Below are 13,014 nucleotides of genomic sequence, written 5' to 3' on the forward strand. Positions count from 1 at the left end.
CCAGGTTAGGCTCTGGCTGCCCCATGACCCCGAAAAGGATCAAGAAGGTCATGAAGCGGATGGATATGTGTCCTCCATCATGGGAAAAAGGTCAGCAGAACATGATAAATCACCCAAAACACCATCTTCATTGCAGTGACTCTTCAACAATAATCCCTCTTTCATTGTAAACATCAAATGCAGGAACCAGAAAAAGCATTTTGTAACATTTCTAAACAAAAAACCTGAATTTTTGCTCATCCCTTGTGATGAGTTGAAGCAGCTCAGGCAGTCAGAGGCGGTCTGAGTTTTCTACCACAAAGTCAGAAAGGAAAGAGGACAAAGTGTGCTGAGTTCCAGAAAACTCGCAAACCAGAAGACACGCAGGACGGGTGATGATGCGAACCCACAGGCATGTGAGGAATGCACTGAACCCAAGTTGTCTTTTTACGGCTCTTCTTGATGACGTCAGACATGAAAACATCGACTCAGCTTACTGAAAGTTGAGTAACTGAAGGAAAGGTGACTCTTTTCCTGTTTCTAACTGTGTGAGTCTGGATGATGGTACAGTTACTGCAGTTGTGTTTTTAAAAAACTACAGAAAAAAAAAACTTTTGTTTAGTTTGACTTTTAGTAGAGAGCACACCCTTTCTGATGGCTGAGCAGTTCTCACCTGCATGCTGAGGTTTGTGTGATGCTGACACAGACTGGACCTCACATGAACCGCTGTGCTGTGCTGAAGCCACACTGATGACAGGAGGCTCTTCTGCAGCTCTGACTCCTGACTGTGGAGCTTCGGGCACCTGAGGGACCCGAATGAAGGTGATCAGGTGGGAACGCGTGATTCCCTTGGATGAGCCTCACTCTGAACATCTGAATTATTTCTTCCTTATTTCATCCTTATTTCATCCCTATTTCATCCTTTTTGTTGTGGTTTTTGTTTTGCTGGTGACACCCGGTAACTGAAAGCAGGTTTTCTTTTTTTATTGGGAACGGCGTGACGCATCGTTTCATCCTGCAGATGACAAAGCCGGCCGGCCTGTTTGGTGAGGTGGAGTCTGAGGAGCCTGGCCCCGCCCAGTTACCTGCTGGTTTTGATAGGCAGCAGAGCAGCTCATCAGTCAGGTGTGGCTGCTTTCTGCTGAGAAGGGAAGGGAAGGGAAGGGAAGGCAGCACACGGGAGCTGATCTCCTGCCAAAGCTGGGAAAGTCTCGGTCTGATTTGTTTGATAGAAAGAGGCTCTTTGGTGTCAACAGCTGAGAGACTCAGCGTTTGTCAGGCTCCAGGACCACACAGGTGCGTTTCGTTTGGGTTCAGCTCCGTGGCTTTCTGTCAGACTTTAATGAAGTGGGTCAGAGAGCAGAGGAGGCTCTTTATGAAATCAGAGTTTTTACGTCTTCTGTTTGATTTTAGGCTCAAACTGATTTTTTTGTTATCAGGTGAAGAATTTAAACCGCGACGCTTCCTCCTCCTTCCTGTTTCTTCCTGTTGTGTAAGTCAAGGGAATGTTGGGGGGGGGGGGTGTACATCTTCTTGAATATACTTTTTAACAATTAACGACTTTGGTTAAAATAATTACCAATAGATCAAAATGATGTTTTTTTTTTACTCGTAATCATTTGCTTCAAAAGCAGAACAAACCAGTTCAGCGGCCTTGTGGTAGAGTGTCTGCCCTGAGACTGGAAGGTTCTGAGTTCAAATCCATGGTGGAGTCATGCCAGTTCAGCCTCCCTGCTTGACACCCAGCATTGAGGGGTTGGGTTGGGGGTTAATCCTGTCTGCAGCCTCAGGGGGGGCTCAAATGTCTGATGGGGTCTACTGGGACTGAAAACCAGGCCACAGCTTCTGTGGATCCTTAGACGAGGCCACAAATGAACCCTCGTCTTAGCTTGTCTGTCTGACATTGATCTCATGTTTCCCGTCAACTTGGAACAGATCAATTGGATTGAAAATGTCTGAATGTGTTTGTTTGGAACTAAACGTTCATCTCTAACCTCTGCAGTGATTGCCATGAGCTTCTGCCTGTCCTAAAGAAGTTCTCCACCATGCAAGACTTTCCACATCACGTTTTACCAATGGACCCCCAGGTGTGTCCCCCACCTGCTGCCAGCAGCCAATCACTTCACAGCTACATGGACAAGTCTGTGGCCAGCACGTTTAAGCCCAGCCACTCGCGGAACAGCAGCACTTGTTCATCCAAACAGTCAAAAGTGGTGAGAAACATTTAAAACTGATGCTTCACTTTTATTACTGCTGCAATGTTTGAAACCCAAGAAAAGTGTTTCTGAACCGAAGCGGTTGGTGGTGGAAATTAAAAGGAAGACCCAAATGAAGGCCACGAATGTGCAAAACTGTACCACTACTCATAATAAAGTTTATATTTTTACATTTTCCTTTTTTGCAAAGATCCTAACTGACTCTAAACTCTTCCAAAAGTCTCGTGACTGGGAAGTGATGGACAGCTTGCAGCATTCAGACGTTCTCAAGCCCGGATCCTCTCAGGACCTCAGCATCCCCGGGATCTGCGAGGGTTACCTGATGAAGAGGAGGAAGTATCCTCTGAAAGGCTGGCATAGGGTGAGTGCAGAGAGTTCCCACGCTGTGTAAATGATACAGATGCATGAGAATGTGCTTTTCTGTTTTAATGAATGAGGGACGGTTGCGGTTTTTATGCGGATGGTATGGACGTGACCAGGACGTCCTGCGTTCTCTCTGGCCAGCATGCCGCGTGGGCCCCGTGTTCTGGGCAGGGGCCCCTGTGGGCACCGACATGATAGCTGTGTGGAGCCATTCTGGTAGTTTTCGCTGAAAAAGGCCTCTGTGAAAATGAACACAGGCAGGATTTGTGTGGAGATAGCAATAACTGGTTCCACAACAACCAGTTTGGCAGACGCTGTGCAGAGAAGCAGCAGTTAAGCAGCGAGGAGGGAGGGAGAAACGGCGCACGGATCTGGATCAGAAGTCGGTCATGTGGAGAGCAGAGCTTCAGTCGGACTGCGTGTCCTCTAGTGTTTGATCATGTGACCGTCAGGCAGAGCTTCCGTGGATCTCCGTCCATCAGGACGTCGGTCTGTCCCGACTTCATATTTCTAAATGTCCACGACTCAACCGAGTGGAAGATCTGAAGCTTGCAATATAAAATCTAGTTCTAGTTTGTATCTTAGAACCTTGTCAAAATGATATCCAGTGATAGACTTGGACCAGTTCATATCTGCACCCTCTAGAACAGGGGTCCAGGCCTGGGGGGCCGGCCTCCTGCTGGTTTTCCAGAAATTCTGCCTCATCTGCTGCTGATTACCTGGATCAGGTGTGTTTGACCAATAATGAGCTTCAATGGCAGGTTGGTTGGAAAACAGGAAGGACACCGGCCCCCCAGGCCTGGATTTGGGCACTCCTGCTCTAAAAGCAGAGAGCCTGTTGGTAAAGGCCAACCCAAAGGGTCTTGTAGGATGTGATGATCCAAACCTGAGTCTCAGCGTTCACTTCTCTTCAGAGATACTTCCTACTGGAGAGGGGAATTCTCAAGTATTCCAAGACACAGCAGGATGTGAGTATTTTAGAGAAAAACTGTACCCACACTCCTTTTGGTGGTATGAAGGTCAAAGGTCATGTTCACCTGCATTGTTTCAGGTTCAAAAAGGAAAGCTCCACGGCTCTCTTGATATTAGCCTGGCTGTCATGTCCGTCAACAAGAAGACCAAACGCATCGACTTGGATGCTGGAAACAACCTCTACCACCTGAAGGTAACTGACGTCCGGAGGGGGGGGCTGTGGAAAACACAGAGACAAGTCCAGGGGATTTTAAAACTCAGACTTCAACCTTTGTTTTGCTTGGTTTGCAGAACTTTATGAACGTTTTCGGAATTAAATTGCAGCAGAAATCCCAAGTAAACAATGAATGTAAGGGATTGAATCAATAATTAAACAGTATAAATGTAAAAAAGGATTTCTAATGGCAAAATAGTTCTGTTCTTGTTGGACTTGGTTCAGAGGAAACCGTTTTCTGAACGATGAGCACAAATATGTGAAATATGAACTGGTTATTTTTAGTCAATCTCAGTTTCTACTGGATATCTGGAGCAAATGCCACAAGTTCTGCCAACATCCTGCTTTGGGGCCACAGCCTAAAACTTAAAGTAAATGTGAGAAGCCTCTTTAAAATCAGGACGTCCACCTGTGACCCTGTGGCTGTGGATCCAAGTCGTTAATTTAAGGCCATCACCACCAAAAGGCCATTTTTGAACCACAGCAGGAGTCCTTGGATTTTGAATTCCATCTCTTTTCTCTTGTCCTCCTTTTGGACGTCTGGGTTTTGTGGCTGCATCGTTTTGAATGTTTTCTTCTCTTCTCAGGCAAAGACCATAGAGATGTATTACATCTGGGTGACCAAGCTGTGTGCCCACCGTGTCTTCAAGAAAAATGAAGCGATGAGTGTCCATCACGGCGTCCTTCACGCTCTGTCCATGGGCCAGAACTCCCTGCCAGCCATTGCCACTCTTGCCCACCAGAACAGGGCAAATGTTAGTATATTTACACCCAAAAGCAGTTTTTATGGTTCAACAGCAGGCAGATGTTTGCTCCAACACACAAGTTTGAATTGGTAAAAACTTGACCGGGCTGCACAATGGCTCAGTGGTTAGAGCTCTTGACTCACAGCCCCCCCTTGTTCAAGTCCCGGCTGGGGGACCTGAACCAGAACGCCAATGGGGGGCCTTTCTGTGTGGAGTTTGCCTGTTCTCTGTGCATGCGTGGGTGTCCATAAACATGCTTCATAGGTTCATTGGTTACTCTGAATTGTCCATAGGTGTGCACGTGAGTGTGCATGGGTGTGTGATTGTGGCCCTGTGACAGACTGGCGACCTGTCCAGGATGACCCTGCCTTCAACCACAAGTTGCTGGGATAGGCTCCAGCAGCCCCGTGACCCCGGAAGGGAGAAAACAGCAGAAGATGAATGAATGAATGAATGAATGAATGAATGAATGAATGAATTGACCACTTAAAGGGTCCAGCACTAAACGGTGACATGTTAATCTCTAATCACGACTGAGATTGGATTTCTAAAGGCCAAGACATCCAAACATAAAGGGTGGACACCCCCACCCCCCGACCCCCAGGAGGGCAGAACTCTCCACTCTTTACAAGAAAGGTGATTCTAAAGCCGGAAAGTGAATAAAAAGCAGCTTGATGGTAACGTTCAAACTGACTGTTGGAGAAAAGGACCATTCCTGTTGGGCTGCACTCTTGACATCGTCATGCATCATGTTTACTTGAAGGGACGCAGTCTCCGCCCTCTTTCAGTCACGTGCTCAGACTGCAGGTTTTCAGTGGAGGCAGCCGTCTGCTCCAGTCCGTTTAGACGACGACACTCTAATGCAGAAGACATCTGACCAGGCTGCAGACGTGGTCATGGGTCCGAAATCTAAGTTGGCTTCACTGCAACATAGCTAAGGTGCTAACCGCTCGAGTGCGGTGTAAGATGGCGTTTGTACAGGAGGGGTCGTGTACAACCAAGCATTCAGCACTGAAAACAGAACAGGATGTTCTACAAAGTGTCCCAATTCAGCCTGCCCCAGAAAAGCCTTCAGCGATGAAAAGGGGGCATTTGGAAATGTCCTGAAAGCTGGACTCTCCAGTTCTTTCCAAACAATTGTTTTAGACCATTTCTAAAAATGAAAACATTCAGGAAATCGCATCTTATGGAAAAATGCATATTTTTGTGACCTAATAAGAAACGGTGGCGTGCGCTGAAGTGTGCCTTGATGTTTGGTACAGCCACCCTACTATGCCGGCTTCGGGTCGATGTACCAAGGGGAGCCGCCCAGAGCCGCGCCTGTGGTTTCAGACCCAGCGGTGAACAACAAAGTCTCCGCCTGGCTCCAGCAGACCCACGATGTTGACGCGACGTCCAACGGTGAGAACCCTGTTCACTGAAGACTTCCAGGTGTGGAAGCGTTTCTGTCTGACCTGCGACTCTTCCTGCCGCAGAGCTGGGCCGGTGCCAGACTGAGCTCGTAGAACTGGCTCAGCTCATCCAGAGGCTGCAGTGGCTGGAAGGAGGCTTTCCCATCACCAACACGGACCTGGAGATGCGCATCAGCATGCAGGTGAATGCAGGAGGCGATGGAACCACGTCAACAGGAACTCTCTAGCTGATCTGCTGGTTTTCATTCACAGAATCTCTCGCTTGAGAAACCCAAGAAGAAGAGGGGTTCTGGACACTCCAGGACTTTGTCCCGCGTCGAAGCCATGGGGGGAGTGGTAAGATTTTTCAGTATTTCTGTGCTGAACAACTTGGGGTGCAGAGGCTCCGCCTTTCGCTCCTTGTGGGTGCCGCCTATTTCATGACATCATCCTAGATCCGGCCTCAGCAGCGTGTCTGAGTTTCTGTTTTTGTCTTTTCGACTGGCGCCTGTCAGTCACTGGGACACTGGCTCAGCTCATCCCTCATTTACATCATCAGTAACATCAGTAACGTCCCTTCTTCTCGTAGTTCACATCAAGTCACCTCAGCACCAGCTGCAGCAATCTTACCACATCCGTGAAGTCCATCCCAGACTACGTCTACTCCCAGCTGTCCAACCCACAGGTCACGTCACCAGAGGCTAAAAAGCTCCACCAGGACATCTGCGCCTCGTCCCAGAGAGGTGCCCATCTGAAAACATGAAACGGGCCGTGTCTTCACACTGGAACCGTGAGTCCAAGTCCTCATCGGATGAATGTTGTGTTGCAGTCCATGCCTCTCTGAAGGCCATCCATGAAGTCTTGACCATGGAGAGGGAGAGACTGAGGCAGGCTTGGACTGGGCCGGACCTCCGGCAGAACACCTCGCAGCAGCTTGCAACGCTGTGCAGCACGATGTCTGAGGTACTGCACTCGCGGTGGCCCACATCTGGTTCCAGGGGGGAGGAGGGGTAACTTTGGGAGCTTGGCGTTCTGCAAGCACGAGCCAAATCCTGACAAACCATGAAGGCCCAGCCCCACCCTCTGGGTTCTGGGTGAATGTGAGGAGCAGGTTTGGGCTGTTGGGGCAGAACAGGCCCTTCAGGTGTGTCTCAGCAGCACGTTTGCCTCTCCTTCATCAATAGAGACGGCCGTGGTGCAGTCATGTTGGTTCTTGCTCAGAAACTCCTCAGGTTAGCGGTTGCTGTTGTTTTCTGTTTTCTCTGCCTGTTGATGCATGTTCCTGTGGCTTTTATTTGCTTTTGGCTGTGGGGTCATGATCATAATTTTGCTTAGAAAAATGTCAGACTTGCAGTACTTTAGGGTCAAAGATCCTACTGGTTTAACCCATGGATGCCTATTGATGCAGATATGCACCAAACCTTCTCTTTTGAAACCAAAAACACAAGTGGTGTTCTCACAGCTGGAAATGAATTCAGGCATCGAGGGGGTCAAACATCTGCATTGACATCTTTAATCTGTTTACCTCTGTCAGCACAAACCTCTTTTTAACACATTGCTCAGTGACTGTTTGTGGGAATGGCCGGCTCTGTGACGCCGCGCTGGAGCCAATGGCTCGCCATGCTTGGGCGTGGAGGCCTTGCACTGTGCATGTGTGGCGGAAGCAGTGTGGCGATCAGTCACTCATGGCTTGTTTTTCTGCATTTGTCCTGCATGGCTTGCGTAGCTTGAAGTTCAGTCCCGTCTGACCAAAGTCCACTCATTCTCCCTGTCCTCTGACTCTTCTGAAGAATCCTTCTGCACTGTCCGTCTGGACCAGGTGTGTACGGCCTTTTGTCTCTTCCACTCTTGCTGTTAGTTGCATTTTATTTATTAACCTTAAACTTGTCTAAATGTTTTTGCTACAATTCTTGGGAAGTCTTTTTCTCAGATGCTGCTGCAATTTTGATTCTGCTAATGGTTACTAATGCTGATTGGACCGTCTTGTCATAGGAATGAACACTTTAACCAATAGGAGAATAGAAGTACTTTGTCAGTCCACCTTTGCTGTCAGACAGAGCGGTGCAGAAGTGTTCTTTACAGGAATGTCAATGTTTTCTGCCTCCATTTCCTCCTACAGGCACCCATGGCCCGTCCGCCCTCTGTGGCAGAGTCCTTGGCCGAATACTTTGATGCCAGCGAGGTGATTGTGTGCGAGACTTCCTCCGAGGCCGAGGCGTCAGACGAGTCGGGCCTTAGCGACATCACCACCACCAGCACCTCGGAGCCTGAGGAGGGCCACTGTAAGAGTTTCTTTCTGGAAGAACCAGCCAAACGAACCTGACGGCATTCTCCAAATGCTGCCATTCATGCTGCAGTCCAAAGATGGAAATAACCCCCCGTTTGTGCTTTCTAGCTGCTGCCACCATCAGCTACAGAGCCAGCGTGAAGAGTGCAACACACAAACCCATCCTGGCCCAAACCAGCAGTGGTAACGCCACCGTTCTTATGCTTTGTTGTACAGCAAAATGATCAATCAGCAGCTTAATGAAGTCCTGTTTGAGCTTTTTTCCTTGACTGCTTCAGCTCGCCGCCCCCCCCCACGTTCACAGCAGTCCTCTCATGAATGCAGAGTTGCTGTTTTTTTATCATTTTTTCTTCAGATTCATCTTCTTGTCATACTGACATTAGTTTCGTGTCTAAAGCTAGCGTGAGATGTTGGTGGAGCTTTTGGACCTGAAAAGCTTTCTACTTGCAGTCCCATCATTGACCACCTAAACAAAACCCACCTCAACTTTCATGTTTTCATGGACAGACTTTTTAAAGTTGTTTGACGTTGATTCCACATTAGATTCCACCGTGGATCATTTCTGTTTTTGTCCTTGTCTGGTGTCAACAGTGTTTCCTGTGCATGTTGTTGCTCTCCTCCAGGGCGTAGGACCACCATCCCTGCCCCCTCAGCAGACAACAGCCACATCGGGATCATGACCATTCTCTACAACAACATTGGGAAGGACCTGTCTAGAGTGTCCATGCCCGTTCTCCTCAACGAGCCGCTGTGTTTGCTGCAGAGGCTTAGTGAAGAACTGGAGTACTCTGAGCTGCTGGACATGGCCAACCACATTGACGATCCTTATGAGAGAATGGTAACTTGGTCCACCTTCTACAAATCTGAAGCTGGGATGAACTGAGAGACAAAGCTGATGAATAACTGGGGCTGCTGCATGTTCCTAGGTTTATGTTGCAGTGTTCTCCATCTCTGGTTACGCCTGGGCATCCTGGAGGAATCGCTACAAACCCTTCAACCCTGTCCTTGGAGAGACCTATGAGAATGTGAGAGAGGACAGAGGGTTCCACTTCATCAGCGAGCAGGTAACGTCCGCGGTCTACCCAGACAAATCCACGTGTTCAGGAAGTCTGCAATGCGGTCTCTGTCCTGTTTCCAGGTCTCCCATCACCCCCCCATCTCAGCGTGTCATGCAGAGTCTGAGAATTTTACTTTCTGGCAAGGTGGGAGCAGCACCTGCAGCGAGTGCAGAATCCACTTCACAAACGGAGACTAAACCTCTTTACTTCTGCTCTGTCTGCAGATCAAAGATGGAAGAACAAGTTTTGGGGGAAGTCTGTAGAGATCATCTCCTCCAGTCCAGTCAATGTTGTCCTCCCCAGGTGATCTGAAAGATTCCAGTTTTAGGCGTTTTCTTTCTTGCTAGAAGAGAAAAAAAAGATAAAAGAAAAAGTATCATTGTGTGAAATGTGACATAAGTAGAGTTCTTCTGTCACTGGAGGTGTAGCATTTGATGTTTCCATTTACAGATTTCCATAATGTTACTAGTGCAGCGTGTTTAATGTTAAGGGTTCATTTGTGCTTCTTCAAAACCTCAGGACACATTTGGTTGAAGTGAAGCAGAGTTCGTTTCCCCCGATAATCCGAAACAAACTTTCAGTCTGAACACACCCCAGTGGATTCTGGTCTGGGACCAGGAACCGGTCTTAAGCCCATCTTTGGAGGTGGTCTCGGTTTGACTGAGACTCGGTTGACTCTGAGATTTTCTCAGTGCTCTGAGCAGAACTGGACCAAAACGGCCCCTGTAGCCGAGCATTATGGGATGTGAACAGAGTAACGGAGCAACAATGAGTCACAGCAACTCATTGAAATGTGGTTGGATGACCACAGCTGACTGTTTTTCTGACCATCTATACATCATAAACGCTCATCAGCGTACCGTCTCCTCGGTAACCGTCCTGCAGCTCGCCTCCACCGGACCAAAATAGTGTTGTACTGACGTTGATAGACGATCAGAATTGGTCGATAAAATATAAAGTTTAAATCTGTGAACTATCCCGACACGGACGGCAGAGACCAGGTCTTCAATATTCTTTCTCTCGTTACTTTGCCCCGCCCTTGTAATTCCTGACCAATGACTGTAGAGATCTTTAGTCATGTGGTTTTGATTACAAGCTTTGGTTCGTAACACAAACGATGCAGACCAAAGGCTCCGGACTCGATCTGGACAGAATTAAGCGGACTTGGTCTGGACCAACAGATGTAGCTGGTCTGAATACCCCCTGGGTGGCAGAAGAGGGCAGAGTTGAGCTGCAGGGTAAAAACTGAGGAAGAGGAGCTTTGCTGAAATGGTTTTTCAACGTTTGACGCTCCCACAATTTTTAACGCTTCTGTATGAATCCTATTCAGCGTGTTTGTGTGTGCGCCTTTCATGGTGCGGCTAAGAGTTTAAACCACACAGCACCGTCCTGGGACACCTGCAGCGCTTTGGCCAGCATGCACACGGCTTTGTGGATAATAATATTAATAATGCATGCGTGTTTCTTTAGATATGGGGATCACTATGAATGGAACAAGGTTGTCACCTGCATTCATAACGTGCTGAGTCAGCAGCGCTGGTTGGAGCATTACGGCGAGGTGATCATCAAAAACACAAAGAGTGACGTGTGCACCTGCAAGATTACATTCGTCAAGGTTAGAAACCATCATCATCACACATTCAGGAGTGTCTCTGTTGACCAACACGAGGATCACATTTCAAGTTTTCCAATGCCGTTTGTCTCCGGCTCTTTAGTCTCGTTACTGGGGCTCAGACGGCGGTAAAAACGAGGTGCAGGGCGTGGTTCTGGACAAGGCTGGGGAGGTGGTCCATCGCTTTGGAGGCCTCTGGCATGAAGGCATTTTTTGTGACACTTTGTCTACACCCAAGTGCCTCTGGAAACCTAGTGAGTACCCCTTAAACGGTCATGGAAATGCTGCTGAAAATGCATGACCCCACTTTGGCCTGCAGCCAGTAAACGGTGACACTTTGAGCAGTCTTCGTGGTTTCTGTTCAGACGTGCAGCCGGACGACCACTTCCAGTTCTACGGCTTCTCGCGGTACGCCCGGGAGCTGAATGAGCTCACTCCAGACCTGAAGGAGGTTCTGCCCCCGACTGACACGCGGTTCCGGCCAGACCAGAGGTGACGATCGCAGCTCACGCTTTACTCTGAATCCAAGTGCCTCAGATTACTGATTTGTGCACGTTTCTGACACTGACCAGGCTCCTGGAAGAGGGGAAAGTGGCGGAAGCTGACAAAAAGAAGGATGAGGTGGAGGAAAAGCAACGAACCAGGAGGAAGGAGATGGCCAAGAGGGGGGAGGAGCATATCCCGCGGTTCTTCAAGTAAGAATATTGAACACGTATTAAGAGTCAACAGTTCAGGCTGTGACAGGGTTAGTCCAACTGTCTGTTCCTGGAAATGCCTCCACCCTAGAAACACCTAGAACTAGAGTCTGAACGAGGCTGCTGGAGAGGAAGTGAACCGCATGATCTGCCCCTTTGTTCCCAGTGAAGGTTGACTCCAACTGCTCTGTTCTCAGGCCAGAGTTTGAACAGAACGGTACTTGGTGAGGTGTGAGCAGTAAGACTTTTGTGTGTCTCTCAGGAAAGCCATCGACGCCGCCGGCACAGAGACGTGGCTGTTTAACGGCACCTACTGGAAGCTCCGTAAAGAGCCAGGCTTCTCCAAGACTGAAAACCTGGACCTGTGGTAGAACCGCACGGCTGCATTCATGTCTGGTTGCATCGAATGCCGTTGAGACATGAGAGCAAGCCTGGTAGACGGGTAACTGACGTCACTGTTTTCAGATGCATGAATGATCCTCTTTGTGTGCTGGAGGACTTGTACCAGGTATAGAGGTGAGATGCTACAAAGATGAGCAAATGTTCACCAACATCCTCCTCCCCTTCTGGCTGTTGCTGCCTGTGATGTCAAACCATATTTTAACGCTTCCTCTGTCCAGCTCTTTATTTGCCATCTCAGAAACCTGCATGTAAATCCGGTTCTGCCGGCTGGAGCCTCTGTCTGTCTGTATGTGTCTGTTTCTGTGGGATGAATGACAGAATTCATGTTTAGCTGATTTTGGTTTTTAACGTGGATGCATTTATCACGAATGCCTGTCTGGGTGCAGCTGTGATGGATTTCAGAATAGTCTATTCTAAAAAAAGACGGGTTGGGTGACGGTGGAGACCAGGCGAACTGGTTCTGCATATTTTCCCTCCGTGCGCATCACTGTAGGAACTTGGTAAAGTTAGTGTGCTTTAAATTAGTTCTCAAAGTGATGATCAGAATGTTGGAACCAGCTTTTTGAGACCAGCAGCCTCTGACCTGAAAAACCTGAAAGACCGGGAGTGCACCACTTTTTTTTTCCCTCCATGACGGCGGTTTTTATTGTCACCAATAGATTTATACAGAAGAAAAGACTTTAGTGTTATTTTTTTCTCCCAAATAAAATGTTTCGTAAGCACTATTTTTTTGTCTAACTAAATGAATGCTGCTTTTTAAAAAAAACTGCATTAGTCAAGTTCCAGTCTGCTCTTAATGCCATCAAAGCCATAAACCTGATCTGCTCAGTGGATGCTGTTGTCAAAGGTATAACCTATTTAAGTAAATAAAATATTGCCCAAAAATCCACATGTGCCTTGTTTTGCATTTCTTCATTGATTAATTTCAAAAAAGCTTCTGTATTTTATTCCAACTATGTTTTCTAACTGGTAAACCTGTCGTGGTGTTCCGGTTCACTCCTACAGAGTAAACGTCTCCAACTCTCCTCTCTGGACGGCATGTTCTTCCAAACATGTTGAGGATTTAGATCACGGCGAAT

The 13,014-nt window shown here is 48.0% G+C and overlaps 1 protein-coding gene across 4 annotated transcripts; it reads left to right on the forward strand.

The window, feature by feature from the left end:
• The first annotated feature begins 985 nt into the window (after positions 1–985).
• Positions 986–12,824, forward strand: LOC101160562 (oxysterol-binding protein-related protein 7). Of its 4 annotated transcripts, XM_011478688.2 has the most exons (24): positions 1,111–1,275; positions 1,419–1,471; positions 1,982–2,192; positions 2,416–2,556; positions 3,473–3,526; positions 3,610–3,723; positions 4,332–4,499; positions 5,753–5,891; positions 5,966–6,084; positions 6,155–6,238; positions 6,471–6,624; positions 6,711–6,844; positions 7,608–7,700; positions 8,001–8,163; positions 8,277–8,351; positions 8,792–9,006; positions 9,095–9,232; positions 9,307–9,370; positions 9,451–9,529; positions 10,697–10,841; positions 10,942–11,092; positions 11,204–11,330; positions 11,411–11,533; positions 11,796–12,824. In XM_011478688.2, exons 3-24 carry the CDS (start codon positions 2,025–2,027, stop codon positions 11,902–11,904), a joined length of 2,757 nt encoding a protein of 918 aa, XP_011476990.1. In that variant the 5' UTR covers positions 1,111–1,275; positions 1,419–1,471; positions 1,982–2,024; the 3' UTR covers positions 11,905–12,824. The 4 variants fall into 4 exon arrangements, with proteins under 4 accessions (XP_020561232.1, XP_020561233.1, XP_011476990.1 ...); XM_020705573.1 differs by lacking the exons at positions 1,111–1,275; positions 1,419–1,471 and adding an exon at positions 986–1,104; XM_011478687.2 differs by lacking the exon at positions 1,419–1,471.
• The last annotated feature ends 190 nt before the right edge of the window (positions 12,825–13,014 follow it).

Source organism: Oryzias latipes, chromosome 8 (assembly GCF_002234675.1).
Source record: "Oryzias latipes chromosome 8, ASM223467v1".
Taxonomy (NCBI): domain Eukaryota; kingdom Metazoa; phylum Chordata; class Actinopteri; order Beloniformes; family Adrianichthyidae; genus Oryzias; species Oryzias latipes.